The sequence below is a fragment of the Neophocaena asiaeorientalis genome, unplaced genomic scaffold, assembly GCF_003031525.2.
Source record: "Neophocaena asiaeorientalis asiaeorientalis breed wild unplaced genomic scaffold, Neophocaena_asiaeorientalis_V1.1 scaffold282, whole genome shotgun sequence".
Lineage (NCBI taxonomy): Eukaryota > Metazoa > Chordata > Mammalia > Artiodactyla > Phocoenidae > Neophocaena > Neophocaena asiaeorientalis.
Window position 1 is genome coordinate 225,720 of NW_020172595.1, and position 27,425 is coordinate 253,144.

Sequence of the window (27,425 nt, forward strand, 5' to 3'; positions counted from 1 at the left end):
ACCCCTCCGGGGGCGGGGATGAGCGCTACCGAGGGGCGGGCCCAAACTGGTGGGATGCCGGGCGGAAGTGTGTGCGCCGTGGGCCGCCTTGGTTACCGCGTTCTCCGCCCTTCGCTACGTCATCGCTCCGAGCCCGCGATCCGCTGCCCGCTTGGGCGCCGCCCGAGACCGTGGGACTTCGGTTGCCGCCCCCTCAGGTAAGGCCTTTTCCTCAGCCTTCGTCCCTTTTTTCCGAGCTCCTTCTGTCTTCTTGCCCCTTTGGTTGCTCTGAAAGCGCTGCGCGGGTTCCACTGCCTCCTCTGCTTTTCGGACCCCGCGATTGCCATACTAACCCCAGCGAGGTAGGGGGGTCTGGTACCATCGTCTTGGCGACGGAGGGGGTGTTTCTCCCTTCCTGGGCCACATGGTGCCCCTAGGCGCTGGTATCCGTGATTCCTGAAGTGAGAAGGGAATGCTGGTTGATCCCGACGAGCGGGGGTTTGGACGGCAGCCTGGTTTAAGCAAGGGGTAGGGAGAGGCAGAAGACAGGAGTAGGTAGGCCTGGAGGGGTGGGGCTGGGGTCAGTGTGCACGGCGTGTGAACCCTGGGCGGTGACAGTGGAGAAAGATGTCTTGGGCCCTGCCCCTGAACCAGGAGCCACCATGTTGGTGATACCCCCCGGACTGAGCGAGGAAGAGGAGGCTCTGCAGAAGAAATTCAACAAACTCAAGAAAAAGGTGAGGGAGTGTGTGCGGGTATGACCCAAACTTTCAAAGACTCTACACTGAGAACACCTGGGGTGAGTGTGCGGGGCTGGGGGGGGTGGGGATTCAGCTAGCTCATACCTGGAGACATACCACCTCTCAGTGTAGTTTCAGCAATGGACTTTCTCAAGTGTGTACTTTCTTTTCTCTCTTTTCTATGCAGTCTGCCATGGAGTTTTCTTCCTTTTCCATGGCTTTTAGTACCACCTAAGAGCCGGCGATCCCAGGCTTGGTTTTTCCAGTTCCATTTAGTGTTTTACTGATAACTTTCACATATCCAAAATTGAAGCTATCATCTTGTCTGTCCTAAACTTGGTCTTCCAAATAGGGCTGACTACATTTACTTATCCCATGTGTTTGGAATGAAAGTCTTATCTCTGTCTTCTGCTCAATTTGCATAGCCAAACATTTGCCGAGTTGTCTTGATTCTTCCCTTGAAGTAATTGCTTCTGTTTACTTTTTCCTGTGTATTCCCTAGATCAGGTCTTTGCTGATGCTCACCTAGCCTGTCGTAATGGTCTCTCAACAAGTTTCTTTTTTTGGACAGACTTTTTCACTCCTGTTAAAATGGTGCATTGAAAACACAAAACACCGCCTTTCTTTTTCTCAAAACCCAGTGGTTTCACATTGTCTATAAAACAAAGCCTTAATCAGGCATCCCTTTCTGTAGAACTATTCCTTGATCCCAAAACATGCATTCCCAAAGCTTTCTTATCTCTGCATCTTTGCCACCCTGTTTTCTTTGTCTAAAATGCCCTTTTCTCTCAGTCTGTGTTATGCAGATTGTATCCAGGACCCAGTTTAATAACCATTTGGCATCAGAAAAATCTTACTTGCTCTCAGCTACAATCTGCACTTATGATCAGTCTTGAAAATTCAACCTAGTCGTCATCTAATTTCTCAGACTGTAAGCTTCTTGAGGGGAGGATCTGTGTCTCATACTTTTGCGTATCCCTGTTTCAGAGCAATTGTGTGTTCTTATTAAACATGTAGGGGTGGATGGATGAAGTCCCTAAGAAGGCACGGAGGCTTATATTTAATTGCAGCTTATATCCGGGGGCTCTGGTCTATGATTGAATGCCTTGTTTTCAACTTGAAAAACATGAGACTGTGGAAAGCCTCTGGAGGCCATGGTTTGAATAGATTAGGTATGGCTGGCTTTGTAGATGATCTGGGGGACTATGTAAGAGGCAGGGCAGCCTCAATGTACCACTCCAGGGGCACCATTTGCATTGTTTTCTCTCAGCAAGGTGTCCCCGGAGTGATGCGCCCAGGGGCCTTGGGAGAGGACCTGGCCAGGGACTGGCCCTCACCAACTCCTCTCTTCTCACTCTTGTTCCCAGAAAAAGGCATTGCTGGCTCTGAAGAAGCAAAGCAGCAGCAGCACAGCCAGCCAAGGCGGCGTCAAACGCTGTGAGTGACAGGGGAAGCGGGGATAGACTGGAAGTGAGCAGCACAGGCTGACCTGTGTCACAGCCTGGCCAACATAATGCCTCTTTCCCTCGCCACTCCAGCACTGTCAGAGCAGCCTGTGGTGGACACAGCCACAGCAACAGAGCAGGCGAAGCAGCTGGTGAAGTCAGGAGCCATCAGTGCCATCAAGGCTGAGACCAAGAACTCGGGCTTCAAACGTTCCCGGACCCTAGAGGGGAAGTTAAAGGTGAGCACAGGCACAAAGATTGTTCAGGGACTCCTTAACTTCAGAGGGCATCCTTCCAAGTTGGAATGGAGGTAAGTTTAGGGGGAAAGTAACGCCAGTTTAATCATGGGCAAGTTGCTATACCATCCTGAGCTTCAGGTTTCTTATCTGTAAAGTGAAGAACCTGGATGACGCCTAGATTCTCCTCCATTTTACGCATCGTGTGACTCTAATCCGTCCTGTAGTAGAGCTCCTGGATTGTGTTGCTCAGAGGAGTTGAGCAGGCCGAGAATGTCATCAGGTTTAAGACATTTTTAAGTAAACTAACTGCTTTAAGTGTGTATTAAATCTTTTATGTAAAAGGAAAGAAAAGAAAAGAAAAGATAGGCCAGGGGAGCCGAGAAGAGGGTGAGAGAAGAGGACCTCCTTCTGCCCCGTGGTTAGGCAGCCTCCTGCTCCCCACTGAGGTGGGTCTCTGCCATCTTCCCAGGACCCTGAGAAGGGGCCAGTCCCCACTTTCCAGCCGTTCCAGAGGAGCATATCTGCCGATGATGAGCTGCAGGAGGTAATGGTTTCCAGTTGTCTGTCTCTGAGCGGCTTCTGGGGGACTGAGAAAAACGAGCGACCCACATATTTGGGACCACATGGCAGCAGCTGGGACTCATCTTAACCGTCCTTGGTTTCCTTTTCAGTCGTCTAGACGTCCACAGAGGAAATCTCTGTATGAGAGGTTAGAGAAAGATAGGACTGGGTCCCACTGGCGGGCGGCGGGGCCGGGGGGATTGCCTGGGTCCTTAGGAGGTTTGGGACTGGAGTGGGTGGAGCTGGGGCTACAGAGGGATTGCTGAGTCTCCCCAGGCTCTGGGAAGGTGAGGTAGAGGCCCCCTTTGATCCTCCCTGTCTACCTCTCCCCAGCTTTGTGTCTTCCAGCGATCGGCTTCGGGAACTGGGACCAGATGGAGAAGAGGCGGAGCGCCCGGGGGCTGGTGATGCCCCCGCTCGAAGCTTCGACTGGGGCTATGAAGAACGTGGTAGTGCCCACTCCTCAGGCTCCCCTCCCCGAAGCCGCAGCCGGGACCGCAGCCGCGAGCGGAACCGGGACCGAGACCGGGAACGGGATCGAGACCGAGAGCGGGAACGGGAGCGAGACAGAGACCGCGATCGAGACCGGGACCGGGACCGCGATCGAGACCGGGACCGGGACCGAGACCGGGACCGGGACCGGGACCGAGAGGGCCCTTTCCGCAGTGAGTGATCTTGGCTGGTGGGAAAGTGACTTCAGATAAGGTTTAGGTGGGTCCTACTAAAGTGGACTCTTAAAGTGGAGGGTGAGCTAGACTATGTCTCGTTACTGATTTCTGTCCTGTAGGGTCGGACTCGTTTCCTGAACGCCGGGCCCCTCGGAAGGGGAACACTCTCTATGTGTATGGAGAAGACATGACGCCCACCCTCCTCCGTGGGGCCTTCTCTCCCTTTGGAAACATCATTGACCTCTCCATGGACCCACCCAGAAAGTAAGGATGACAGTGGGGCAGGATGGTAGTCCTTGGAGGACCTGGGGTATGAGACCTGAGGGAGGAAGCTAGCCTGTCTCCACAGCCTGTAACACTGGGTTTGATTGGGTCCCGAGGAGCCCATAGGCCCTCTACTGACCCTGTGTTTTCTCATCCCAGCTGTGCCTTCGTCACCTATGAAAAGATGGAGTCAGCAGATCAGGCCGTTGCTGAGGTTGGGACTTCCCAGATCTGTTCTTCCCATCCCTCCTGCCATCCTTATATTTTCTTTCTAAAATACTGGGAGCCAGGAGGAAGTCATTTCCTCTTGACAGAGACGGTCTCTCCCTGTTTACGCAGGAAACCTTGCATTCTCAAGTCCCTACTTAGTCTGTTCCTAGGATGGTAACTCCTGGAAATTCTCCTTTGGTTTGTCTATAATGTTTCCCCCCATCCTCTGCCCCCTCCCCTCTTCTGCCCCAGCTCAACGGGACCCAAGTGGAGTCCGTACAGCTCAAAGTCAGCATTGCCCGAAAACAGCCCATGCTGGACGCTGCCACTGGCAAGTCTGTCTGGGGCTCCCTGGGTAAGAATGGGATTCTTCCTCTCTCATTCTGTTCCCTACAGCTCACCCCTTTTTGTTCCCCAGCATGTCCCTGGGTTCTGTAGAGGTGATAGAGGTCTGGATTTGTGTGGCAGCTGTGGGGATGGGAAGGAGAATCGTCAGGCCTTCTGTCAGTTAGAAGTAGAAGGAGAGAAAAGTATTGAAAACAATTTCCAAGGCACTGACCGGAACGGGGAAAAAGTGGAAGTGACTGAGGTTGGTGAAGAAGGTGAGCATCTCATGCGGCCTTATTCATTTTGAGTTGCAGTATAGTTGGTGTTATAAAATAAGCCTTTGAAATTAGGGATATGGAACTCAGGTGTGAGGTGAGGCATGAAAATGTAGACTAGAGTCATCTGTATCACGGGGTAGCTGCAGAACCATAGCGTTGGCAGGGGAGACTGAATTTCAAGAGCAAGTGAACCGGGCCTGCGCTTGAGGAATAGTCAGGGGATGTGGTGGGAAGCTGGGCTGTGTTCCTCATGCCCCACACGTCCCCAGCCATCCTGGCTTGTTAGGCTGAAGTTGAGGGTGCTGCAAAGGAGACAGAAGGAGAGGTCATGGGGCCTGCAGCAGCACCTGAGGGGCTTGGGTCATTGCAGCCAAAGGATACAAGCTTTGAGAAAGAGGAAGTGATCAGCAGAGTCAAGATACAAAGCTCCCAGAGAATGGGGGCTTGTATGGGGGGTTCACTCTAGCCCCAGAGTGGCAAGGATGGAATCCTTGGAGGTGGGGTGAAGAGAGGGGACACACTGGGGGTAGGGAGGAAAGAGGAAGGGGAAGGGACGGCTCGAGGGCCAAAGCTACACCCAGAATGAGTTCTCCTGATGGAGTGAGTAACCCGTTTTACCTGAAATAGATTTTCACGTAAAGGAGTGGGCACAAGGGAGTTCAGAGCAAGAGTGGCCCTCTGTACAAGCAGGAAGCAAAAGGACCAGCGCGTCAACAAAGGACTATAGAGATTTTTAAATTTTTGGTGTACTGACTGAAAGTTGTGGGCTAACATTCACACGTCTCAACGATAACATTTGGCGTTTTTCTAAGAACAAAACACTCATTACGGTATTTGCATGTGCCATGATAACAGTGTACACTCTTTTTTGCTGGGGCCACGGGTTGGTAGCCACTGGTCTAAGGGGGCTAAAGGTATTAATAGAAAGGCCATCCCGGCCACCAGAGGGCAGCATGGAAACTGGGCATCCAAGGGCCAGAGGCTAGAGTTGAGGTGGTCAAACTCTGGGCCTCAGGTCTCATCAGTGCCCTCCTTCAGACCTTAATGAATACTCTCCTCCCTCCCTAGCTGTGCAGAATAGCCCTAAGGGTTGCCACCGGGACAAGAGGACACAGATTGTCTACAGTGATGACGTCTATAAGGAAAACCTTGTGGACGGCTTCTAGGGAGTGGAACTGGATTCCGTGTGCCTCATCTGCCCCAGCGCTGGTCTCAGTAAAACACTGAGGTGGAAGCTCACACATCTCCCTCAGCCTCTGGTCTTTCAGCACTTGGGATTGGGGTTGAGCCTTTAAAAACGGCTGTTAGATTTGATCTCAGTTGTAACAACATGGTCAGTGCACGCTCCCCACTCCTTTACCCCAAAAGGATCTTGAACACAGGTGTTGTCGTAGTTGTTTTAATTTGATCTCATGCCCGTTTCCAACAGGAAACCCCTTATAGAAAACCCAGATCCTCATCTCGGAGTTTTTCCTTGAGCCAGGGCAGCACTTGGTAGAGGTTGATGTGAAAGTCTCGGGCGTAAGCAGGTACCTGTTGCTGCCCCTTGCAGACGTCCACAACGCCCCAGCTGATCACACCAACCTGAAGAGGGCGAGGGCGTCCCAGGAACCATTTGGTAGAATTCCTTCCTAATTCCAGGGAGCGCAGCTACTCCCAGCTGCATCTGAGCTGACCTGGGAGGGTTAGACTAGGGGCCCAGCTCAGTCCTATCCCCTGGCACACAGATCAGACACACACCCCTAAGTTGGCCAGTTCAAGGAAGAGTCCAAAGGTGAGGCAGGCTCCACCCTCCCCTTTCCAGCCACGTGCAGTGAGCTTTCCTGCTTTGGGGGCCATGCTGACTACTTGGCATCTCCCCACAGAGAGGAAAGGGGAAACTCACTTGAATGAAGCGACTCTTCTTGTGAATAAACAGGGGACCACCAGAATCACCTACAGGGAGGGAGAAGCTGTAGGGGAAAAGACTCTTGGGCCTCAGGAACTTAGATCACAACCAAAGAGCCTTCTCTCACCTTTGCAAGTGTTGGGGTCAGCATAGGGAGCCACCCCGCCGGTGCAGAGGAACCTGGGGGTGACTACTTCAGAGACGTCCTTGACTTTGTCATAGCCTATGGCACGTAGAGCATCCCTCTCACAGCCAGTTTTCTGTAGGTGAGGTGGGGATGCACGCAGGAGAGGAGTGATGAACAAAGCTTGCTTAGGAAGAATCGGGGCTTAAAGGACCTCAGGATCCCACATTCCTCACCTTTTCCCCATTCTTGATGTAGACCTCCTTCCGAGTTAGTGTCTTCTTACCATCCTTAGACAGCTCGGACACAAACAGAGCTTTGATATCCTTTGCTGGGAGCAGCTCTTGCACTGGACAAATAGACTGGGTCATTTCAGCACTCTCCCTTCCCCCATTGTCCTTGTCCTTTGTCACTCAGCAAATGTTCCTCCGCCCCTTCCTGTGAGCTAGAGATGGCTGGGCATCACCTGCCCTTCCTGCAGCTCCCTCTCATGCCTCCCTTGTCTCTCAGAACCTCACCCTACTCTCCCTGATACTGTCTTACTCTGTTGCTGGCACGTGGTTGACTGTGGAAGCCTCAAAGCTTGATTTGATCCCTCAGTGCAGGGGAGACAAATGGGCCTGTTGAGGAGAGACGGGGAAATTCGGGGATGGTGAACCCTGGACCTGCCCCAGTCTTCCAGCCCTGCCTTTCGCAGCCTTTTCTCTTTGGGAATCCAGATGGCTCACCTGATGGTCTCATCATACTTGAGCTTCTTCTTGAGCTTGATGAGGGCCACGTCATAGTCATAAAATTCAGGAATACCTTTTGCTTTTTTCGCATTGAGGTCGTAGTTTGGATGAAATAGGACTTCTTCTATCTCCCACTCCTGCTTCTTCCCTCCTGAAGTAGGAGAGTGGGTACCTCTAGACCACCCACTTCTCTGTAGGCAGTCTTCTGCCCACATGTCATCCCTAACTCAAGTCTTCCTCATCCCTAAGTGGTCCAGCGTGCAAGGGAAGGGGCTGCGTTGAGGTCAGGTGGAGTGTGGCCTCTTGAAGAGAGTGGGAGGTTCTGCGCAGAGGGCGTGGCTGAAGCTCAGGATTGATTGGTTGCATCCTTACCCATGCTGACCTTGATTGAGTGTTTCTCGTCATCCACAGTGAAACAGTGTGCGGCTGTCAGCACAAAGTACTCGGACACCACAGCACCCATACAGCTCTCGTGTCCCTTCAAAGGACGCTGGGAAGAGAGCGGCAGAGGGAAAGCTCGGCTTTCACAGACAACGCCATCTGCGAACACTTTGCCCTTCCCCCGACCTTCGTTTCACCCTGACCTCCCCCCTCATAAGTCCCCGCCACCAGGACACTGCACTCACAGTGACTGAGATCTTGGCCTGCCATGGTTGCTTGTGATAGTCAGTACCTTTCTTGTGCTCCCAAACCATGCCGCAAAGACCCAGGGTCCGGGTTTCATCTGGCAAGAAAGGAGATTGTACTGAAAGGCGGGACACTTCATTTCCAAATGGCAGCAGCCTTTCGGGGAGGGACGCCTACATGTCTATGGGGACCAGATGCCCATAGGAGGAAAGGGAAGGCAGGGGCACTTGTTTCCTTACATTGAGGGCAGGGAACCACTGTGGTATCGTGAAAAGAACGGGGAACAAAGATCAGAGAGCTGGATGTTTTCAGGCCCAGCTCTTGCTAACTTGTTCCTTGACCTCTCTTGGCCCCAGTTTCCACATCTGTAAAACGAGGGACTTAGGAAAGATCTCTGCATCATTCAGAACTCTGATTCTAAGATCAGGGAGTGGGCAGTACCAGGAAGCAAGAATAGTGACACGGAGGTAGAGAAGGAGGAATGAGAAAGGACTTGCAGACTGCCAGGGCTTCAGGAGGGGTGGAAGAATGAGTGACCTTGAGGGGTCTGGGGAGAGCTGACTTTCCTGACCATCTCCTTATCCCCTTCTGATATCTTCCTACCAAGCATTTGTATGAAAACATCCTCCAGGTTATCTGTGTCCTTGAGTTTGAACACGTGTTGCTCCTTATCCTTCTTGGAAGCCAAAGCATTGATGCTGTCTTGGTTCACCAGAGGCCCAACCCCAAACACATAGATGTCTGGGAGAGAAAAAGGGAGAGTGAGGGTCCAGGCCCTGGGGGGCAGGAGCTAAGATAGTGGGGTGCTGAGTCCTAGGCAATAAAACTCACCCAGATAATCCTCCCTGGGCTTTTTGCGATTTCTACCAATGTCCAGCAAGTCCCGGATATCGTGAATGACAGAGACTGGATCCCCACCCATGTTGTGCAAGCCTGCAGGAGAGACCAGGACCATGAAGGTGGGAGACAAGGAAGGAAGAGGGTCAAGGAAGATAAACTGGCCAGAAGGAGTGACATATACGGCAGAGTGAGCAGGTTGGGGAGGAGATGGACGTGAGAGATGGTGGCGAGAAGGGTCCCTCCTCATAAAGGTTCACAGGAAGGGGCAGCATTCAGGCCCCCAACCGTGAGCCCAGCGCTGCACGTGGACTTCAGGGCCACACGCTGGTTGGAGAGGGTGGGGAGTCAGAGGCAGGGGAACAGTCCCTCTGACCATCAGTCACGAGGAGGATGACGTGGCGGGTGCGGTTCCAGGCTTCAGGGAGTTTGTTCACTTCCCTGCTCATCATGTTGTATACTTCCAGGAGAGCCTTCTTGGTGTTAGTGCCTGCCCTCAACTTGTGGTCTGTGGAAAGGGAAGAAATCATCACCTCCACCTGGACTTCCGAGCCATCCTTGACCCCAGAGGCCTAGCAGCAACTGAGATCCCCCTCTGTCAACTTTTTGAGTTAATTGTCACCCCAGTGACTTCCCTTTGACAATGAAGTGACCATCTCAGTTCCAAAGGGTTCCCACCAAAACCCCCATTTTCCAATGACCCTGCTGCCCATCCATGGATTAAAAAGTAGTCCTCCTTGTCTCACTGCCCTCCCCACAACACTCCTGAAACTTCGGACCTCTCTGACCCCAATGGTGGGAGCGAACCTCCCACCATTCCCTTCCCTGACTTCTGACCTTTGTAGTTGATTTGGTTGAGCTGCTCTGTGACCCAGTCTGCATCGCTGCTCTTTGGATCAGACACTCTGATCAAAACTTTGGGGTCTGTGGCATATGTCACTAGACCATATTTTGGCTTCACCCCATAACTTGCCACCTGTGGGTGAGGGGAGCAAGGGGTCATGGCATTGAAAGTAGAATATATGGCTGGGAGAATTCAGCAGCTTTACTGGGACAGACAGTGAAGGACATAGTAAGAGACTCATCACCCTGGGGTTCATGGAGGAGTCTGGGTTAAAGATCAAGAAACTGCTTCAAGTAAAAGGAAAGGAAGACAGAATAGGACCTGGAGATTTTCTGGGATCCTGTGGCTCAGAGGGGCTGGGGGCATCAGGGAGCTAGTCCTGGCAGGGCAGTGAGGTCCATTCAGGGTCCCCACATTCAGGGGGAGGGGGCCCCACCTTCTCAATGAAGTTTCTGAGACAAGTCTTGGCCACTGTGAAGTTGTCGGACCCAATGCTGTCTGATCCATCCAGCACCAGGTAGATGTTCATGGAGCCCGAGGGGTCCAGGATAATCTTCCTCTTCTGTTGTTCCCCTGGGTGCCAACAGAGAGACTCGGGCTCCAGGAGGCATGGTTCTCCTGCCCCTTCTCCATCCTCCTCCCACCCCCAATTCCCTGCCCTGCCTCCCCTCTCTATCTTCAAACCTGGGCTGTGCCCATCCTCAGCATCAACTCCTTCTATGGTCTCTGTCAGGGAAGACAGGAAGGCTTCGGCCACCTCTGCAGGGGTATCGTACATAAAGGAGTCTGGGAGAAGTCAGAAAGCAGGTCAAATGTCTGGGAGGGTCAGGAACATAGTGACGAGAGATGGTGGGTTTCCAGGGTGGGAAGGGCTCAGAAGTTCTTTGGGGAGGTTTAGAAGTGAGCAAGGAGCTGGGTTGCAGTAGGGGGAGAAGGCAGTGCTCTGGTGTGGGAATGTGAGGATGGGAGAGCAGGATCTGACGTGAGGGTACGGATCAAGGGTCACCTTGGCAAGAAGGCTCCGTTCCACTCCAAGAGCCACCTTCCTGACATGTTCGCTGCTGGGAGCCACGTAGGGTGAGCCCCCGGCTGCAGTAGTAGGTGACACTGTCTTCAAGGCGGTACTGGCTGCCCACCTTCCTTGTGCCAATGGGGATGCCCGGGTTCAGGCAGTACCCCGCTGCAGAAGCATGAGACATGGAGGTAAGGGCCAAAGCCTGAAGGCAAGGTTAGAGCACAAGAGCTACGGTGCCAGTTCCTCAGGCTGAGGGTGGTCGGGAAGAAGGTAGTGTCGTGGGAAAGGGGGATGCTTCTCACCTCCATCATCGCAGATGGCCGTTTCCCCGTCCCACCGACCCGTCACTTGGCAGGTGCGATTGGCAGAGCCCCGGAGATTGTAACCATCATAGCAGTGGAAAGAAATCTCGTCACTCAAATTGTAGTAGGGGGCCCGGGGCCAGTACTCCCCATTCTCAAAGTCCTGTGGTCTGGGACAGCGAATTGCTTTGGGGGAGGAGAACAAGTAGACGTTACTGAGATGGAAGGACTGCCCTTTAGGATATCCCTCCTAGTCTCAGGGACCCTATCACTGAGAAACAGCGCCTTCTCGGTCCTACAGGATCAGCTGCTACCCTTGACCCCTGGAGGGTACCTCAACCCATGGGGAATCCTCCCACTCCCCCCTCCCCATTTCTGAGTGTTCTTTGAACTGCCAGGGCTGCCTGACACGGGGTAAACGCTTAGTAAAGATTAGCTCCCCTTCATTCTCCCTCCATCCCACCTCCAGCCCTTGCTCAGCTCCTACCCTTGCTCAGCCCAACTTGTCAGCCTGCCTGGTCTCCACACAAGTCTAATCTTATCCAGGTCTGGACCTAGGCCACCAACTGCTCTGTCCCTCCGCTGGCCCAGGTCCATCCTCACTGCCCTCCAACCTTTGCATTCGGCCCTCTTGACAATCTTTTTGTCTTGGGTCTGCAGGGTACTCCAGGATCCCGTGGATCTGCAGGTACGAATCTGCACAGGGTATGGGTAGAAGCCAGAAGGACACAAGTACTCCAGTGACTGGCCCGCCTTGAGAAGCCGGAAGGAGCCACCTTTGATCTCTACTCCCTCCAGAGAGCAGGGGCTCTGGGGCCCAGCCTCAGGCAATGGCGTCATGCTCACACCTAAAGAGAAAGGCTGGTGAAGCCCAGCCTCATAAGGCCAAGGACGGATCCTGGGGGCAGCAGGGGTGGGGGGGAGGGGGGCTGTGACCTCACTTACCTCCAGACAAGAGGCCCAAGATCAAGGGTACCAGGCAGAGTTGGGGGCTGCGTTTGCTCCCCATGGTGACGGAAGACAGGAGAGAAACTGGGGCTGGTGGCAGGGTGGCCTCTCCTGGCTCCTGCTGCGTGTCTGCTTGGCTCGATGGCCAAGCTGAAACTCCAGACCTGAGCCTGGTCACACGCCCTTCCCCTGCCCCTCACAGCCTCCAGCCTTTTACGCAATCTGTGTTCTCCCACCTGCTGCCCGCTCCACCCACCCTACCCATGTCACTTTCCGGAATGTCCGAGTGGGAGGGCCCCACTGCCAATCAAGGATACGGAAACTGCAAAACCCCACCTTTTGCTGCCCAAGGTCCAGGACTCTGCCTGTCAGCACCTCCTCTCAGCTCCAGTTCCTCCCCAACAAGCCCAGACCTCCCCCTTGGGGACTAGATATAAGGCCCTCACTGGCTCCCCTGTGGACTCTGTTATGGAGCAGAGTCCAGCCATTGTTTGTCCAGCAGGGTCTCTGACCTGCCTTCTTGCCGTTCCTGGAATCATTCTGGCCTTTCTCTCCCCCCAGGCCAGCCCCCAGGCAGAGGCACAGACAGATGTGGAAATCATTGATTTTTATTAATTTCATAGCCAGGTAATTCCCTGTGAAAGCGGAAGGAGAGTGAGGCAAGTAAAGCAGAGGGTGGGGTCCGCACTGGCAGGAGCGCCAGGGCTTCCCCAGCGTGGATGTGCTGCTGCTTCGGGATCCTGGAAGCAGGCATGCGCTCAGAGCAAGGCGTGCGGATGGGTCATGGAGGCTGAGGGTGGACGTTCGGTGGTAGGAGACGGGAGAGATGGCTGGTCCTGGCGGGACAGCAAAGGGCTCAGTGGCAGTGATCAGAGGGGCAAAAAGTTCAGGACACCCTCCAGGTGCTGTCTCAGCCAGGGCTGCATGTGGAAGAGATTGATGTGGAAATCTCGTGGCGGTGGCACCCTGCCACGGGGCGCGATTTTGCGAGAGTTCTTATCAGAGCTGCCACAGGGGTTGTAGAGACCCCAGCTCACCAGGCCCACCTGAAAGAAGGAGAGGTTGGGGTGGGGACGCTGCCCTGGTCCCAGCCCCAAGCCCCAACCTCCTTAGTTCCTTCGAAGGCCTGCCTCGTGCCTCCTCAAGGCCAAGATCCTGTAACTCCAGTCCTGCGAGCTTCCCCCCTCTCTCCTCACCTGAAAAAACCTGAACCTCCGCTCAAGGAAAACTGCTCCCCCAGATTCTCCTGCCAGAAAGGAGGGACAAGAGACTGTCATCCTGACTCTCATCGCCGCATCAGGGTGGTACACCGGTGTCCTGGCATGCGAGCTGGCCAGAGGGACACAGGTGGCCTTCCCCTCAGGAATCCAGACTCCAGGGTGGGGACTGGGGATGAGAAGTGGGGGGAGGGAGCTCACCCTTGCAGGGATTGTCATCCCCCTGCATCCCACTGCATAGGAACTGGTCTGTCACCACCTCTCTGACATCTGTCAAGTTGGGGAATGTGGTTTTGTCTTGGGAGACAGCCTTGACACAGTTTGTCCACTGCAGTAGGGGTGGAATAGGACAGAAGGATGGAGTGAGCAGGCAGGCCCGGGGGACACCTGGAAGTGCAGCTAGGCCTGGAGGAGGGGTGACTTGGAGTCAGATGGAGAAAGCACTCAGAGCTAGGGGATGAAGAGAGACGTTCAGGGAGTTGCCACAGGGGGATCCCATCCGCCCACAGCATACTGGACCCGAGACCCTCACCTCCGACCCTGTCTTGAGGTTAACGTTCAGCTTGTTCCCATTCAAAGCCACAAAATGAGCAGGAATGCTCCGTTTGTTCAGAAGTTCACTCTCTACAGTCAAGGAAAAGGATGTCAGTACTGGTCCCTTTACCTAGCGTCCAGACTCCCGACTTGGGAACTGCAGCACAGCCCACGTCATCAACCCCCAAGCCCTGATCCCAGTTCTTCATGCACCCTAAGCCCAGCGCTCACCGTGGTCTCTGCAGGTGCTGCCTGGCAGTCTCCGCAGAGCCAGATTGGCCCCCACCGTGCAGGGAAGGCAGATAGGCCTGAGGAGAAGGACAAGGGTCACAGAGGCCCGTCCTTGGTGTCCCCTCCTCCAGCACTCCCCAGAGCACTTCTCGCCCAGAGGGCACCCTCCCATCCCAGACTCCGGCACCTGGCGTGGGTGGACATCTTCACTTTCTGGGCCAGCTTTAGAAGAGCGATGTCATCGCCGTAGAACTCCGGGATTCCCTGATTCTTCTTGGCAAAGACATTGAACCCTGAGGAGATCACCGCCTTCTCAACTTGGAATTCTTTGCCCCACTGGGAGTTGGGATCCCCTGGAAACAATGTGGCAGATTAGGCTGGACCAGGGCTGCTGAAGGGGCCAGAGGCTAGGGACAAGGGGTGGGAGCTCTGCCCACGGGGTTGGGAAGCGGGTGCAGGCCCTTCCTTACCCACGCTGACCCTCCACAGGGGGTGGGCCTCGGCGTTGCGGAGGCAGTGAGCAGCTGTCAGGACCCACTGGTCCGAGATGAGGGCCCCTCGGCAGGTCTCCTGGCTCTTGGGCTGCAGGGGAACAGGTGATCTTCAGGGACTGCTGTGTCTCTGGCTCATGGCCGCTGTCACCTCTGGGATCCAAGCCCCATCCCTCCTTCCTGGTACCTTAATAGTGACATGCCAGGGTGTCCTCTCCTGGGCAGAGGCATTGGCAGACATGTTCCCTACCCCACAGATGGTGTCCATGAGCTGGGAGACATCTGTGGGCGTGAGGAGCAGATGGTGAAGGAGGCTGGTGCCGGGCACCGCGAGCAGGTGCCAGCATGGACCCTTGGCCAGCTCCACACTGGCCACACCGCTCTGGAGAGAGCAAAGCACACTCACCCAGCATGTGCTCAAAGACCTGGCTCAGAGCCTCCACGTCCTTCAGAATGAAGGCATGCCTCTCGCCATCCTTCTTGGACCCCAGCTCATTCAGTTCTCTCCAGTCCACATCCAGGTTGCCCACGCCAATGGCATAGATGTCTGATGGGGAGGAAATCACCAGAATCTTGTGGCTGAGGGGCTACCCCGTGACAGAAGACTGTAATTCCGAACTCGCTGCATCCTACAAAGCCCTACATGAGCGGGATGCCCCTCCCTCCCCCCACGACCTACCTCATTTCCTACCACTCCTCCCCCTTCACTCTCTTCCAGCCACGTGGCCTCCTTGAAGTTCCTCAAACTGACAGGCACACTCCCACCTCAGGCCCTTTGTATGAACTGTGTCTCTGCCTGGTTCACTCCTCCTCCCAGACTTCTACATGCCTCACTTTCTTACCTTTTTAAGTTTCGACTCAAATGTCACCATCACAGGGAGGCCTTCCCTGGCCTCCTTGTGTAAAACTGCAATGCCCCAGACACTTCGATTCCTTCCCTGCTTCATTTTATACCTTAGCACGTGTCACTATCTACCGTGCCATATGGTTTCCTTATTTATTTTGTTTAATGCCTAGTGTGGGTAGAATTGTGTCTCCCCAAAAGATATGTTCAAGTCCTAACCCCCAGGACCTGTGAATATGCCCTTGTTTGGATATAGTGTCTTCGTGGATATAATCAGTTAAAATGAGGTCATGCTGGATGGAGGCAGGGGTGGGGAGGGGTGATAATCTGATGCCTTTATAACAATAGAGGAATCTGGACACAAACACAGAGAGAGAGAAAACCATGTGACAACACAGAGATACACTCAGGAAAGAAAGTGACGTGAAGACAGAGGCAAAGACTGAGTGATCCGGGACTCCCCTGGTGGTGCTGTGGTTAAGAATCCGCCTGCCGATGCAGGGGACACGGGTTCGTGCCCCGGTCCGGGAAGATCCCACATGCCGCGGAGCAGCTGGGCCTGTGAGCCATGGCTGCTGAGCCTGCGTGTCCGGAGCCTGTGCTCCTCGATGGGAGGGGCCGCAACAGTGAGAGGCCCACACACCAGAAAAAAAAAAAAAAAAGAACTCATGATGTAGCATGGAGGCAAAACTTCAGATCTGGTCTTCCTCTGCAAAATGTCGGCTCTAGGAGAGGACCCTGGAGGCATCTCTTCCCGCAGGAGAACCTGGGCCCACACAGCCATCCACACCAGCCTCTGAGCCAGCGTGGGTGCGAGTCAGAACTGCCCTGGGGTGGACCATAGAGTCTGGTCTTCTCCCACCCTTTGTACCCCTCATGGGCCTTTTTTGCAGTTATGATAGGAACTGGACAGTTATCACGCCCCACGTGTTTTCTCTATTTCCCTGCAGTTCCTGCCTCTTTTTCATGAGGTGCGTTCAAGCATTTAACTCTGGCCCAGTGATGCTAAGGAGTTAGGGAGTGGAGTTTGTGATTTGCCTTCCTTGGGCCAGGGTTTTCAAGAGGAATACGCTTACCTCCGAGGGGCAGGTGAAGTGGGTGGCATGAACAGAAATGAGAGGACCCAGGGGAAAGTAAAACTTGGGGCCTCAAAACCAGCTGCCCTCCCTTATCTGGAGGATTTCTCTTTGAAGTTCTTTTCTGGTCAAAGGTCAGTGCAATTTTTGTTTAGTCTGAATTAGAGGAGCTGTTCTTTCAGAGACTGCAACTTCCAGAGCCTTAGTTATCTGCACTGCCAAGGGAAGAAAGGCCAGGAACAGCCCCTATAAGGAATCCAGGCCTTTTCTTCCTGGAGAGGTTTGTGGAACATCAGATGGTGAATGAAAACGATGACGATGACGATGGTGGTGGCCGCCACCGCACACTGTGTTTGTCTGTGCCAGGCAATGTTTGAGCATTTGCCCTTATCGGCCAGTGAGGTAGGTCCTTGTACTATATCCTGACAAGTAAAGAAACAACCCATGGCCACAGCCAATCAAAGATGAACCCAAGTTTGAAACCACGGGCAGTTTGACTACTCTTCAGTGTGACACTCGGCTGCCTTCATGCAGAACAACACAGCCTGGGGTCTCGATAGAAATACAGCCAAGATGCTAGAACCCCTGGCTGTGGGCCCTGGGCCCCCCTGCAGGGCAGCACAGATGGGGCGGGGGCGGAGGCTCACCCAGATAGTCTTTCCTCTTCTGGTTGATGTTCAAGACCTCCTTGATATTGTCAACAGCCACCTTGGGAGAGCCACCCATGTTGGACTTTCCTAGAACAAGGAAGGAAAAGAATTGTCCATCTGGGTGATGTATCACGATTCCCCCCCAGCCCTGGAAGAGAGGGGAAGGATTCATCCTGGGAACCTCAACACCTACCCTCCCTACTTGAGTTTCAAGATACATTATTTACAGAAGTTCTTTAGCACTGGGCCAGGGGCATCCTACACTTTATCTCATTTGATTTTCATGAAGCCCCAGTAAGTGTGGGTCTACTCATTTTATAGACAAGAAATCTGATTTATAGAGGAGCCATGTAATTTGGACAAAATCAAGAGATAAATGGCAGAGCCCAGATCCACTAGCCAGTCTGCCCTTCCATCGGTGGACTTCAACATCACTGGTCCAGAGCCACGCCTCCCCATCCAGCTCCCTCTATGTGACCTCCCAGGTAATAACAATAACTAACACTTATAATCATAAAGCACTTTTACACAAAGTACTTAAATTGCTCTTCATAAAAACTGTGTAAGGGGACTTCCCTGGCAGACCAGTGGTTGAGACTCCGTGCTTCCACTGCAGGGGGCGAGGGTTCAATCACTGGTCAAGGAACTAAGATCCCACATGCCGTGCATTGCGGCCAAAAAAATTTTTAAAAATAAACAACAACAACAAAACTGTGTACGGAAAGGAGGGCAGCTTCCATTATCAGTAATTGTTGCGGTTGTCATTACCGTCATCATCGACACTATTTCTACTTTATAAATAAGAAACCAAGGCCCTAAGTGGCAAGGGGAGAACTAGAGTGCAGGTCTCTGACCCCACATTGCTTCTCCTTCCACTATGCCAGACTCATTCACAGAGACGACGATACCCACCATCGGTCAGAAGGATGATGGCATGTCGGATTTCCTGCCAGGCCGCCGTGTTCATACTGAGCCGTCGCATTTGGTTATTCATCATGATATAGACAGAATTTAGGGCCTCGTAGATGTTGGTCCCGGTTCCGTTTTCATGGTCTGGAATATGTGAAGACGAAAAGCTCTCTTAAGAAACTTCCCACCTACCACCTGGGAGAAGGGAGTCACTCTATTTTCCCCAAACACTGGAAATGCATTTATCAATAGATTTGATAAACACAGACTTTTGACATCTAGTTAGAGATTTGGCATCATTGCCCATTCAGACATTAAAAGCCTTTCCCTTTAGAAATGCTCATTGCATAACCCCACTGAAGGCCATCCTAAAGTCCCAAGATTCAAAGATGGGGTTTCCAAAGAAAGTGGGTTGTTTCAGCCATCTGCTACCTACCACCCAGGTAGTTTCCTAATGACATGAGGAGACTATGAAAACCAGACCATGTTGTTCTGGCATCAGGGAGAAGCCAAAGACCTGCATGATGCATCTGGACACGTAGCACGTGCGAGGAAGCCCGGAGCTGGTAGGAGCTGGGACTCCCCGACCATGAACCTGACTTGGAAGCCACCGCACCTAAGGAACCTTAGTCCCAGAGCCCTGGGACTTGAGTGCCACCAAGAAGCCCCACTCTCTCTCAAACTTGTCCAGTATCTCTGCAGGCACAGAGAGCTCATCCCCTGCCCCCACTTCCATCACCTTCATTTGATGACATCATACCTTTATAGTGGGCGTTTTCCAGACTGTGGACCACTTCAGTCACATCCTTGGATTTGCTGTCCAGGACAGACATGATGACTTTGGGCTTTGATGCAAAAGTGATGATGGCGACACTAACCTTGATCTCAAAGCTGAAGATCTGTGAAGGGCAAATGAGAGGTAGTGTGAAAGGCTCCCAAACCAAAGGGGAGTTGGTAAGGGAGCCAGCAAAAGGCCCTTGAGGAGGCAGAGATCCTGGACAGAGACTGACGGATGCAAGGCCCTTGGAGAGTCCCTTCCTGGGAAACGGTTGCTTGAAGAAGCCAGGAAAGTGACATTTGTTGGTCCTCTCCTCTCTTTGACTGGCTCACTCTTCATTTAATCGTCACCTCAATGCTGTGAAGGGTCGTGATGGCCCCCATTATACAGATGAGGAAGCTGAGGCTTGTTTACCTTGCCCCAGATCACACCCCTGGTAAGAGGTGGAGGTAGAATTCAAACATAACGGCACTTGTCTGTCGAGTTTTGCAGCCTCACAGCTTAGTGAGTTACTTAACTTTACGTCTTAAGAGAGACAATAAGGAGCACAAAAGCTGCCTTCTTTCAAACGTAGCTGGGAGGGAAAACATATATCTACACAGACTATTGTGAAAAGCATAACTACCAAGCAGAGTCCTGGCAAGGAATCTGAACCAAGTGTTTCCAAACTCTTCCGTTCATGCACCTCGTCAGTCGAAACATTCTGAGCACGTACCTCAATATAGGTATATGTATTTATAAAGTATACTCATACTTATAAAGTGTATCACTATTTAAATATATTATACACATTTTAAAACATATAGAAAATATTGAAATTTTAAAAGGAAATTATTAAGTTCTTAATTTAAGTTAAATTACAATCATTCACCATGGATACCAGTATTTTCCTGCCACACGCCAGAAGCTTATTTGGGGTACCCCTCTGTGAAGACCACTGTTCTAGATGATGAATTCCTGGAAAGTGGGGTCTCAGCCTTGTTCATCTTTGAGGTCCCCCCACACCCAGAACAGTGCCTGACATAGAGTAGCTACCCCAACAGTGTTTGTGGAATGAAAAATAGGATCCTCTAAATTAAATCCGTGATTCCTGCATGGCATGTGTGTAATCTGGGAAGACTTCTTGGAGGAGGTGGGCTGTGAGTGGGATTCTGAGGAAGGGAAGGAGACAAAGACCGTGAGTGCAGGAAGGCTGCTGGTATGTGTGAACTCCTATTTCCTGACCCTGTCCACCAGGTGGGAGGCGCTCTTCTTGAAGATTTCAAAGTCCTCTTCCTCCACACTCTGAGATGCGTCCAGGAGCACGTAGAGGTTCAGGTGACCCGAGCGCTGGATTTGTATTTTGCGGCCCACGTTTTCTGGAAGAAATGTGGAAGGGGAAGATTCAGACTCCACCTCCTACCCACTCTCTTGCCAAGGCAATCAGGCCCCTCTACCTCCCCTCCAGTCAGCTCAGCCCCGCTGAGCCCACCGGAGGCTCCTGGCCCCTCGGAAGCTTGCCCCTTCTCTGCACCCGCCCAGCACCCTGCCACCCCCACTTCAAGCACTCACGCTTCTTCTTCTGGGTGGGATTGGTGGTTCCAAGTAGGTGGGACAAGGAGGTGCCCAGGGCAGGGGCCACATCCTCGGGAAAGTCGTAAGAGTAGGGCTCTGTGGGGAGAGCCACCGGGGTCAGCTGTGGCCAGGGGTGGGGGCCCAGGAGTCTCAGGAGGGTCAGAGCAGCTACTCACGGCGGCAGATGGGCTCCATCCCACTCCAGACCCCTTCATCCTGGCACTCTCGCTCCACAGACCCCGTCAGCACCAGATTCGAGGAGCAGCGGTAGCTGACCTTGTCGCCGAGGCCGAAGCGAGATCCCGTCCGCACTGCACCCACGGCAATGCCCGGGTTGGGGCAGTGGCTGGCTGTGAGGAGCAAAGGAAGATGGAAATGAGCAGGGACCCGCCTCCTCAGCCTCTGGGTGCTGCTCGGACACCTTTTCCCGCCAGGCTTTTCCTCCTCTACAGACCCTCAGAGCCTCTGCGGGTCCCTTGGCCCCTCCCTTGGGAGACACCACAGCTGTGCCTCCCAGGTGTGTGGATAGAAAACCTGAAGTAGGGAAAAAGGTTTAGAACTCAGTGGCCCAGTTTCCAGCTAAAGCATACCAATCCCAACCCAGGGACTCTGCCTGTATCCATCCCAGAGCCTCAGGGAAGATGCTGGCTTCCTCAGGGAAGGAGCCCTACCTCTCCACAGAGAATATCAGCAAACAATGAGACATCACCACACACCCACCAGAATGGCTAAAACTAAAAAGATGGGTAATTCCAAGTGTCAGAGACGATGTGGGACAACCAGAACTGTTAAATTGCTGGAGTGTCAATCAGGAAGCTGTTTGCAGCCTCTTCTGAAAGAAAACATATGCCAACGTGTGACCCAGTAATTCCACTCCTAGATAATGTGCTCAAGAGAAATGTGTCTAGTGCATCCAATCACACATAAGGATGTTCATAGAGTTTTACTTACAATAACCAAAGACCGGAAATAACCCAAATACCCATCAACAGGAGAATGCATAGATAAACTGTAATATGAAATGGAACTACAAAGCAATGAAAAATAACAAACTGCTGATACACAGGAAAACATGGATACATCTCACAGGCAGAATGCTGAATAAGGGAAGACAGATGCGAAAGAGCACATTCTGTATGATTCCACTTCTACGAGGTGTAAGAATAAGCTAAACGAATCTGTGGAGACAGAAGTCCGAAGAGTGGTTACCTTGTGGGAGGGGACAGGAGGCAACCTCCTGATATAATGGACCCTCGGTCTTGGGTGGTGATTACGTGGGTGGATACACGTAAAAGGATACTTGTGGGTATAAAAGTTCATCAAGCTGAATACTTAAGATTTGTATGCTTTAGGTAGTTTAAACCTCAATTTTCAAATGAATTATATTTATGTTTGAATAAATGGCTATTGTCAAAGAATCAAGGACGTAAATATGGAGCCAACAGCTGGGCACCAGGTGAGGGTACGGTCCTGCCATCTCGTGGACTCTGAACCTTCTGTATTGTGTATTTAGAACTGTGATCCAGGAAGCTTCCAAAGCCCACAGGCCAATGTGGCTCCAGGGAATCCCAGGAACCCCACTTCTGTCAAGCAGAGCCCCCCCCATCTTTCACAGGGGCAGTAATGACCATGACAAAAGTATATGTGGCGCTTAGTACATTCCAGGGGCTGTTCCAGATGCAACTCACTTGATCCACACGGCAACCCCATGCAGTCAGTACTCTTACCATCCCCATTTTACAGATGTGAAAACTGAGGCACAGAAAGGTTAAATAACCTGCCCAAAGGCTGTCAAAATCAGAGCCAGGCTTGGAACCCAAACTTGCTGCTGAGGCAAGGCACCTAAGCGCGACACTTGATTCCCTTCATCATATCTTCCCTACAATAGCCCAGGGCGCCCAAATACCAATCTGGTTTTGAGGCATTTGGAAAAGCTGGACAGAGTATTTGGAGCCTTTGTGTTGGATCTGAAGCTTAGCACCAACTTCCTTGAGCCAGGATCCCCACAGGCCAGAGATGTGTCATTATAGACCTCAACTGACCAAAATCTAGGAATATGATTTTGGCACCAGAAACACCAGGCCCTGTCCCCACAGAAGCTCCCTAAACACATATCTGGTTCCAGGGCTCCTGGGAGACCCCTGCCCCCATGCAGCCATCTGTCAGGGCACTCACCGCCGTTGTCACACACAGCTGTCTCCCCATCCCACATGCCATTGGGGCGACAGTGCCGCACCGGCGAGCCCCGCAGTGTGAAGCCATCCTCACACTCGAAGCTCAGGTTGCCGCCCACAGGGTGGGACCCCAGCCGTGGTGTGTATACGCCGTTCTCAAAGGTAACAGGGGCTGGACAGCGAACAGCTGGAGGGAGAGAAGGGCATGAGAATATAAGGATGGAGGGATAACAGCTGGGCTGGACACTAACTGGGTGAAGTTCAGCTTGGATGCATGGGTAGAGCCAGCTGGTTGTCAAAACGTTAGGTTGATGCCTGTGAAATTGCTACTTTGGGCAGTTGGTAGAATATTGGCAATTTCACACAGTTCAACCTAATAGATTGAGAAACAGCCACTTCTCTCAGCCCCCTGAGGGCCATGTCCACCCCAGCCCCTCCCCTGGGGTCCTCAGACGTCCCATGAGTGGATAACTAGAGGGGTGACTCCTGGTACAACAGGGGATGCCAGGACCATTCAGCATCCATCCCGAATGGTCAGTACTGTGCAGTTAATTGTTCAGTATTCTAACAATCATCCCTGGGCTTCCCTGGTGGCACAGTGGTTGAGAATCCGCCTGCCAATGCAGGGGACAGGGGTTCAAGCCCTGGTCCGGGAAGATCCCGCATACCACGGATCAACTAAGCCCATGTGTCACAACTACTGAGCCTGTGCTCTGGAGCCCGCGAGCCGCATCTACTGAAGCCCGTGTGCCTATAGCCTGTGCCCTGCCACAAGAGAAGCCACTGCAATGAGAAGCCCGCGCACCACAAAGAAGAATAGCCCCCGCTCGCTGCAACTAGAGGAAAGCCCGCGTGTAGCAACTAAGATCCAATGCAGCCAAAATTAAATAAATAAATAAGTAAATTTATTTAAAAAAAAAAAAGAGTTCGCCTGCCAGTGCAGGGGACACGTGTTCCATCCCCGGTCTGGGAAGATCCCACATGCCACAGAGCAACTAAGCCCGTGAACCACAACTACTGAGCCTGTGCTCTAGAGCCCGCGAGCTACAATTACTGAGCCCGCGTGCCACAACTACCGAAGCCCGTGCACCTAGAGCCCATGCTCTGCAACAAGCCACCACAGTGAGAAACCCGCGCACCGCAACGAAGAGCAGACCCCACTCACCGCGACTAGAGAAAGCCCGTGGGCAGCAACTAAGACACGACTCAGTCAAAAATAAATAAACTTATTTTTTAAAAAATCATCCCTGGCTTTGGTACCCCACAATCTACATCAGAGCCTGCCTCCGGTGCCTTGCTATTGGGCAGTTGACATTTTCCCACTATTTTGAAAAGCCCTGTGGAAAAGAAGCTTTGCCACCCCATCTAGTCATATTAAGCCCCACCCTGATTAAACTAAATAGAAGTCCTGGGGTGGCCGCTGGTGGGAAGCCTCACGTTTGCAGACCGCCTTTGTCCACTGGGTGGATCTCGGGAACTGCCACCGTCCGTTGCTCTTGCACAGGCTTGTCGCCACCGGGTACGGGTAAAAGCCCAGGGGGCAGGAGTAGGTGAGGATACTCCCAGGGGCCCAGCCGTTGCTGAGGGTGAAATTGCCCCCAGAGATATTCACGTTCTGAGGGCAGGAGGGAGTGGTCGTAGCCAAGCCTGTGGGCATGGGGACACGACACAGAAATGAAGAAAAGAAGGAAGGCACGGATAAGAAAAGGAGAGCAGAAGAGACAGTCCATTTCACACATGGAAACTCAATCTGGGTAGCACTGGCCTTGCCCCACAGGACCCCAGCATCCCCCCTCCCCTGCTCCTACCTGGGTACAGGGGCAGCAGGCAAAGGACGGCCATCAGTGGGTCCATGGTGTCTACCTTAGGGGCACGGACAGGCAGAGAGCCGGGAGAGGGAAAAGGTCATCTGACTTCCCGAAAACCAGAGCTGGCTCAGCAGCTGCTTTGTCTGCTGCCAGAGAAAGAAAACTAGGGAGTGGCAGAAGGTAGGGGGCACGTTCTCTCATTAGGGGAAAAAATAATCAGGGATTGGGGACTGAGCTGAGGGCGTGAAACTTCCGGTCTGTCTCCCTAATCCTGACACATCCATAGAGTCAGTTGATCTGCACCACAGGCTCTGTACACTGCTCCCCACTTCCACCGTCTCACAGACACAAGTGCACGCATGCTCTCACATGAAGAGTCTAAAGCACACAAACCCACAAACCAACCGAGATATTGCAAAACGTTTTATTTAAGTAAAGTTTCAGTTTTCTTTTGGGTTTTCCCAAGTGGATTTTACTTCCTCAGAGTCTAGAGTAGTACTGTCTTCTTGAACATAAACTCCCAAGGGATTAAACTAGAAATTCTTAGAAATTCTTGATACTTAGGCGGATTCACCATCTTTTTCTTCCCTGCAGTCCTTCCGCAGAGAGAATCTAGGGAGAAAAATGAAATCAACACTTAGTTTTAGAGACTGGGAAAAATATTGAGAATGTTTTTACGGGAAGTCCAGTAGATAAAATCTCCAACTTATAAAATAAATAAATCTGGGGTTGGTGATTCAAAGGAATGAAAGTATTTTTGGAATTGGGATGTGCCTTTAAATTACAACTGGCCTTTTGTATGAAATGCAGAAAGCAAAGAAACTCTAAGCTAGTGTGTTAGCCTCCCCATCCCACAGAAGTCTCTTTAATATTTGTCAAACAATGTGGGGTGTAAGTAAATAAGATCAATCAAAGATGAAGATGAAACGTCTCTGAAGTGATCAGTTACGTTTATGAAAACTCTTTTGATTTACAAATAACTTCTCAGAAACGCACATACACAAGGTGGACATACACAAAGTCAGTTCCTTGGACAGAATCGACTGAATGCAGGAAGACCATGACACCCCTGGTGTTGGGGGTCCCAAAGCTGCCTCTGCGACTGAGCTGCTGGTGCCTCCCTTGCACCCAGTATCTGTTCTCCCTCCTTCTACAGTAAGAGATGTTTAGCAGAACACACAGTCACCCAGATAAAGACTACATTTTCCAGCTTCCCTTGCAGCTAATGGCCAGGTGACAAGACTCTGGCCAATAGAATGTGAGTAGAACTGATGTGTGTAACTTACAAGTAAGGTAAGTAAAGTAACATCCCCCCCCACACACTCCCATGGGCTGGAATATAAATCTGATGGTGACTCAAGAGCAATATCCTGGAGATGATAGAGCAAAGAGACAGAGGAGCCTGGGTCCCTGATACTGTGTTGATGTCATACCAGCCCTGCCCACCTGCTCGGATTTTTACAAGAGAGAAATAAACTACCTTCAGAGCGGTGAGTATTAGAGACGTTCTGGCTTCATCTCCTTTCAATCACATAGTAGGTTTGAACTTCCCCATCCACTTGCTTTGGCCAATGAAATGTGACTGTAAGTGACATGGACTACTTCTAGATGGAAGCTTTATGAGCCAATGCAGTCTTCCTCGTGCTCTCTTTCCCTCTTTATGGCACGTTTGAGATGGTGGCTGCTCTATCAGCCCTGAGTGATGCCAAAAGCAGAACCTTTGCTGACCCTTAGCAGGTATGCAATGTGAGCAAAAAATAAACCTTTGTTGTTTTAATCCACTGCATTACCACTGCTGTAGGAAAAAAAAAATACCACCCCAAATTTAGGGGCTTAAAAGGATGATTTATTCTTTCTCATGATTCTGTGGGTTGGCCAGGCAGTTCTGGGCTGGGCTCACCCACGCAGCTACAGTCAGCGGAGGGCTGAGTTCAGTGGGAACAGGAGGACCCATGGTCTATCACCCATAGCCCCTCGCAGCATGGCAGTCTCAGGACAGCATTCTAAGAAATCCAGAGCATAAGCTGCAAGGTCTCTTGAGGCCTGCCCTCAGAAGTCACATGACATCACTTCCACCATGTCCTATTGGTCACAGCCCAGATTTAAGGTTAGGGGAAACTACCTCCTGATGGGAGGAGTGGCAGAGTCACATTGCAAAGAGGCATGCGCACCAGAATAGGAGAGATTTATAGCCATATTTTGCAAGGCACTATGGCAACCAAGATTGGGGGGCTGTCATCAAGACATAATGAATCCTCACCTGACTGAATACTTAAACCACTGAATTTTGGGTGCCTCTTAAAGCTGCTGCTATGGACTGAATTGTATCCCCCACCAAATTTGTATGTTGAACACCTAACCCCCAATGTGACTATATTTGGAGATAGCACAGCCTGTAAAGGGGTAATTAACCTTAAATGAGGTCATAAGGGTGGGGTCCTGATCTAACAGGCTAAGTATCCTTTAAGACATACCAGAGAGATTTCTCTCCCTCCCTCTTTCTTCCTCTCTCCCTTCCTCCTTTCCTGTCCCTCTCTCTCTCCACACACATAATATCCCGCCTGCCCCCACGCAGAGAATTGCCTACATGCCAGGAAGAGAGCTCTTACCAGAAACTGACCTTGATCTCCTCCTTCCAGTCTCCAGAACTATGAGAAGATAAATTTCTGTTTAAGCCACCCAGTCTGTGGTGTGTTTTTTTAATTAATTAATTTATTTATTTATTTTTGGCTGCGCTGGGTCTTCGTTGCTGCGCGCAGGTTTTCTCTAGTTGTGGTGAGCGGGAGCTGCTCTTTGTCGTGGTGTGTGGGCTTCTCATTTCAGTGGCTTCTCTCGTTGTGGAGCATGGGCTCTAGGCACACGGACTTCAGTAGTTGTGGCACGCAGGCTCGGTAGTTGTGGCTCACGGGCTCGGTAGTTGTGGCTCACGGGCTCTAGAAGGCAGGCTCAGTAGTTGTGGCGCACGAGCTTAGTTGCTCCACGGCACGTGGGATCTTCCTGGACCAGGGCTTGAACCCATGTCCCCTGCATTGGCAGGCAGATTTTTAACCACTGAACCACCAGGGAAGTCCCTTTTTTTTTTTTTTAATGGCAGTCCAAGCAGAATAATACATCAGCCCAGCTCATATCTAA

The 27,425-nt window shown here is 52.0% G+C and overlaps 3 protein-coding genes across 4 annotated transcripts; 1 reads left to right on the plus strand and 2 right to left on the minus strand.

The window, feature by feature from the left end:
• On the plus strand, window positions 1–6,092 carry NELFE (negative elongation factor complex member E). 2 transcript variants are annotated; one of them, XM_024738507.1, is made up of 11 exons: window positions 1–197; window positions 634–716; window positions 2,087–2,156; window positions 2,258–2,403; window positions 2,873–2,947; window positions 3,075–3,112; window positions 3,298–3,629; window positions 3,752–3,896; window positions 4,056–4,110; window positions 4,359–4,461; window positions 5,780–6,092. In XM_024738507.1, exons 2-11 carry the CDS (start codon window positions 642–644, stop codon window positions 5,875–5,877), a joined length of 1,137 nt encoding a protein of 378 aa, XP_024594275.1. In that variant the 5' UTR covers window positions 1–197; window positions 634–641; the 3' UTR covers window positions 5,878–6,092. The 2 variants fall into 2 exon arrangements, with proteins under 2 accessions (XP_024594275.1, XP_024594276.1); XM_024738508.1 differs by lacking the exon at window positions 1–197 and having other exon boundaries at window positions 269–716.
• A 2-nt stretch (window positions 6,093–6,094) lies between these two features.
• On the minus strand, window positions 6,095–12,223 carry CFB (complement factor B). The gene is made up of 18 exons (XM_024738503.1): window positions 12,025–12,223; window positions 11,694–11,927; window positions 11,080–11,265; window positions 10,769–10,942; window positions 10,447–10,548; window positions 10,199–10,335; window positions 9,756–9,894; window positions 9,295–9,426; window positions 8,913–9,014; window positions 8,685–8,822; window positions 8,081–8,178; window positions 7,827–7,944; window positions 7,452–7,605; window positions 7,267–7,343; window positions 6,960–7,072; window positions 6,727–6,859; window positions 6,597–6,646; window positions 6,095–6,295 (listed from the first exon to the last, which is right to left on the minus strand). Exons 1-18 carry the CDS (start codon window positions 12,086–12,088, stop codon window positions 6,149–6,151), a joined length of 2,298 nt encoding a protein of 765 aa, XP_024594271.1. The 5' UTR covers window positions 12,089–12,223; the 3' UTR covers window positions 6,095–6,148.
• A 396-nt stretch (window positions 12,224–12,619) lies between these two features.
• C2 (complement C2) lies at window positions 12,620–24,624 on the minus strand. Its single transcript, XM_024738505.1, has 18 exons — window positions 24,294–24,624; window positions 23,923–24,132; window positions 22,487–22,672; window positions 20,488–20,661; window positions 20,309–20,407; window positions 19,982–20,115; window positions 18,740–18,878; window positions 17,983–18,123; window positions 17,068–17,157; window positions 14,907–15,047; window positions 14,688–14,782; window positions 14,480–14,591; window positions 14,197–14,362; window positions 14,010–14,086; window positions 13,777–13,868; window positions 13,446–13,572; window positions 13,224–13,273; window positions 12,620–13,073 (listed from the first exon to the last, which is right to left on the minus strand). The coding sequence occupies exons 1-18, from the start codon at window positions 24,337–24,339 to the stop codon at window positions 12,897–12,899; spliced, it is 2,256 nt and encodes a 751-aa protein (XP_024594273.1). The 5' UTR covers window positions 24,340–24,624; the 3' UTR covers window positions 12,620–12,896.
• Window positions 24,625–27,425: the final 2,801 nt, after the last annotated feature.

Excerpts from the sequence above, each read along its gene's own strand:
- NELFE (XM_024738507.1), top strand. The coding sequence starts at position 642 with ATGTTGGTGATACCCCCCGGACTGAGCGAGGAAGAGGAGGCTCTGCAG. Across the intron at positions 2,948-3,074 it reads CCGATGATGAGCTGCAGGAG|TCGTCTAGACGTCCACAGAG; the intron begins GTAATGGTTTCC and ends TTTCCTTTTCAG. Across the intron at positions 4,462-5,779 it reads GTCTGTCTGGGGCTCCCTGG|CTGTGCAGAATAGCCCTAAG; the intron begins GTAAGAATGGGA and ends CTCCCTCCCTAG.
- CFB (XM_024738503.1), bottom strand. The coding sequence starts at position 12,088 with ATGGGGAGCAAACGCAGCCCCCAACTCTGCCTGGTACCCTTGATCTTG. Across the intron at positions 7,073-7,266 it reads AACCACGTGCCAGCAACAGA|TGCAAGAGCTGCTCCCAGCA; the intron begins GTAAGACAGTAT and ends CTATTTGTCCAG. Across the intron at positions 6,647-6,726 it reads TGACCCCAACACTTGCAAAG|GTGATTCTGGTGGTCCCCTG; the intron begins GTGAGAGAAGGC and ends CCCTCCCTGTAG.
- C2 (XM_024738505.1), bottom strand. The coding sequence starts at position 24,339 with ATGGACCCACTGATGGCCGTCCTTTGCCTGCTGCCCCTGTACCCAG. Across the intron at positions 24,133-24,293 it reads CCTGCTGCCCCTGTACCCAG|GCTTGGCTACGACCACTCCC; the intron begins GTAGGAGCAGGG and ends CCATGCCCACAG. Across the intron at positions 13,869-14,009 it reads CAGCACCTGCAGAGACCACG|AGAGTGAACTTCTGAACAAA; the intron begins GTGAGCGCTGGG and ends CCTTGACTGTAG.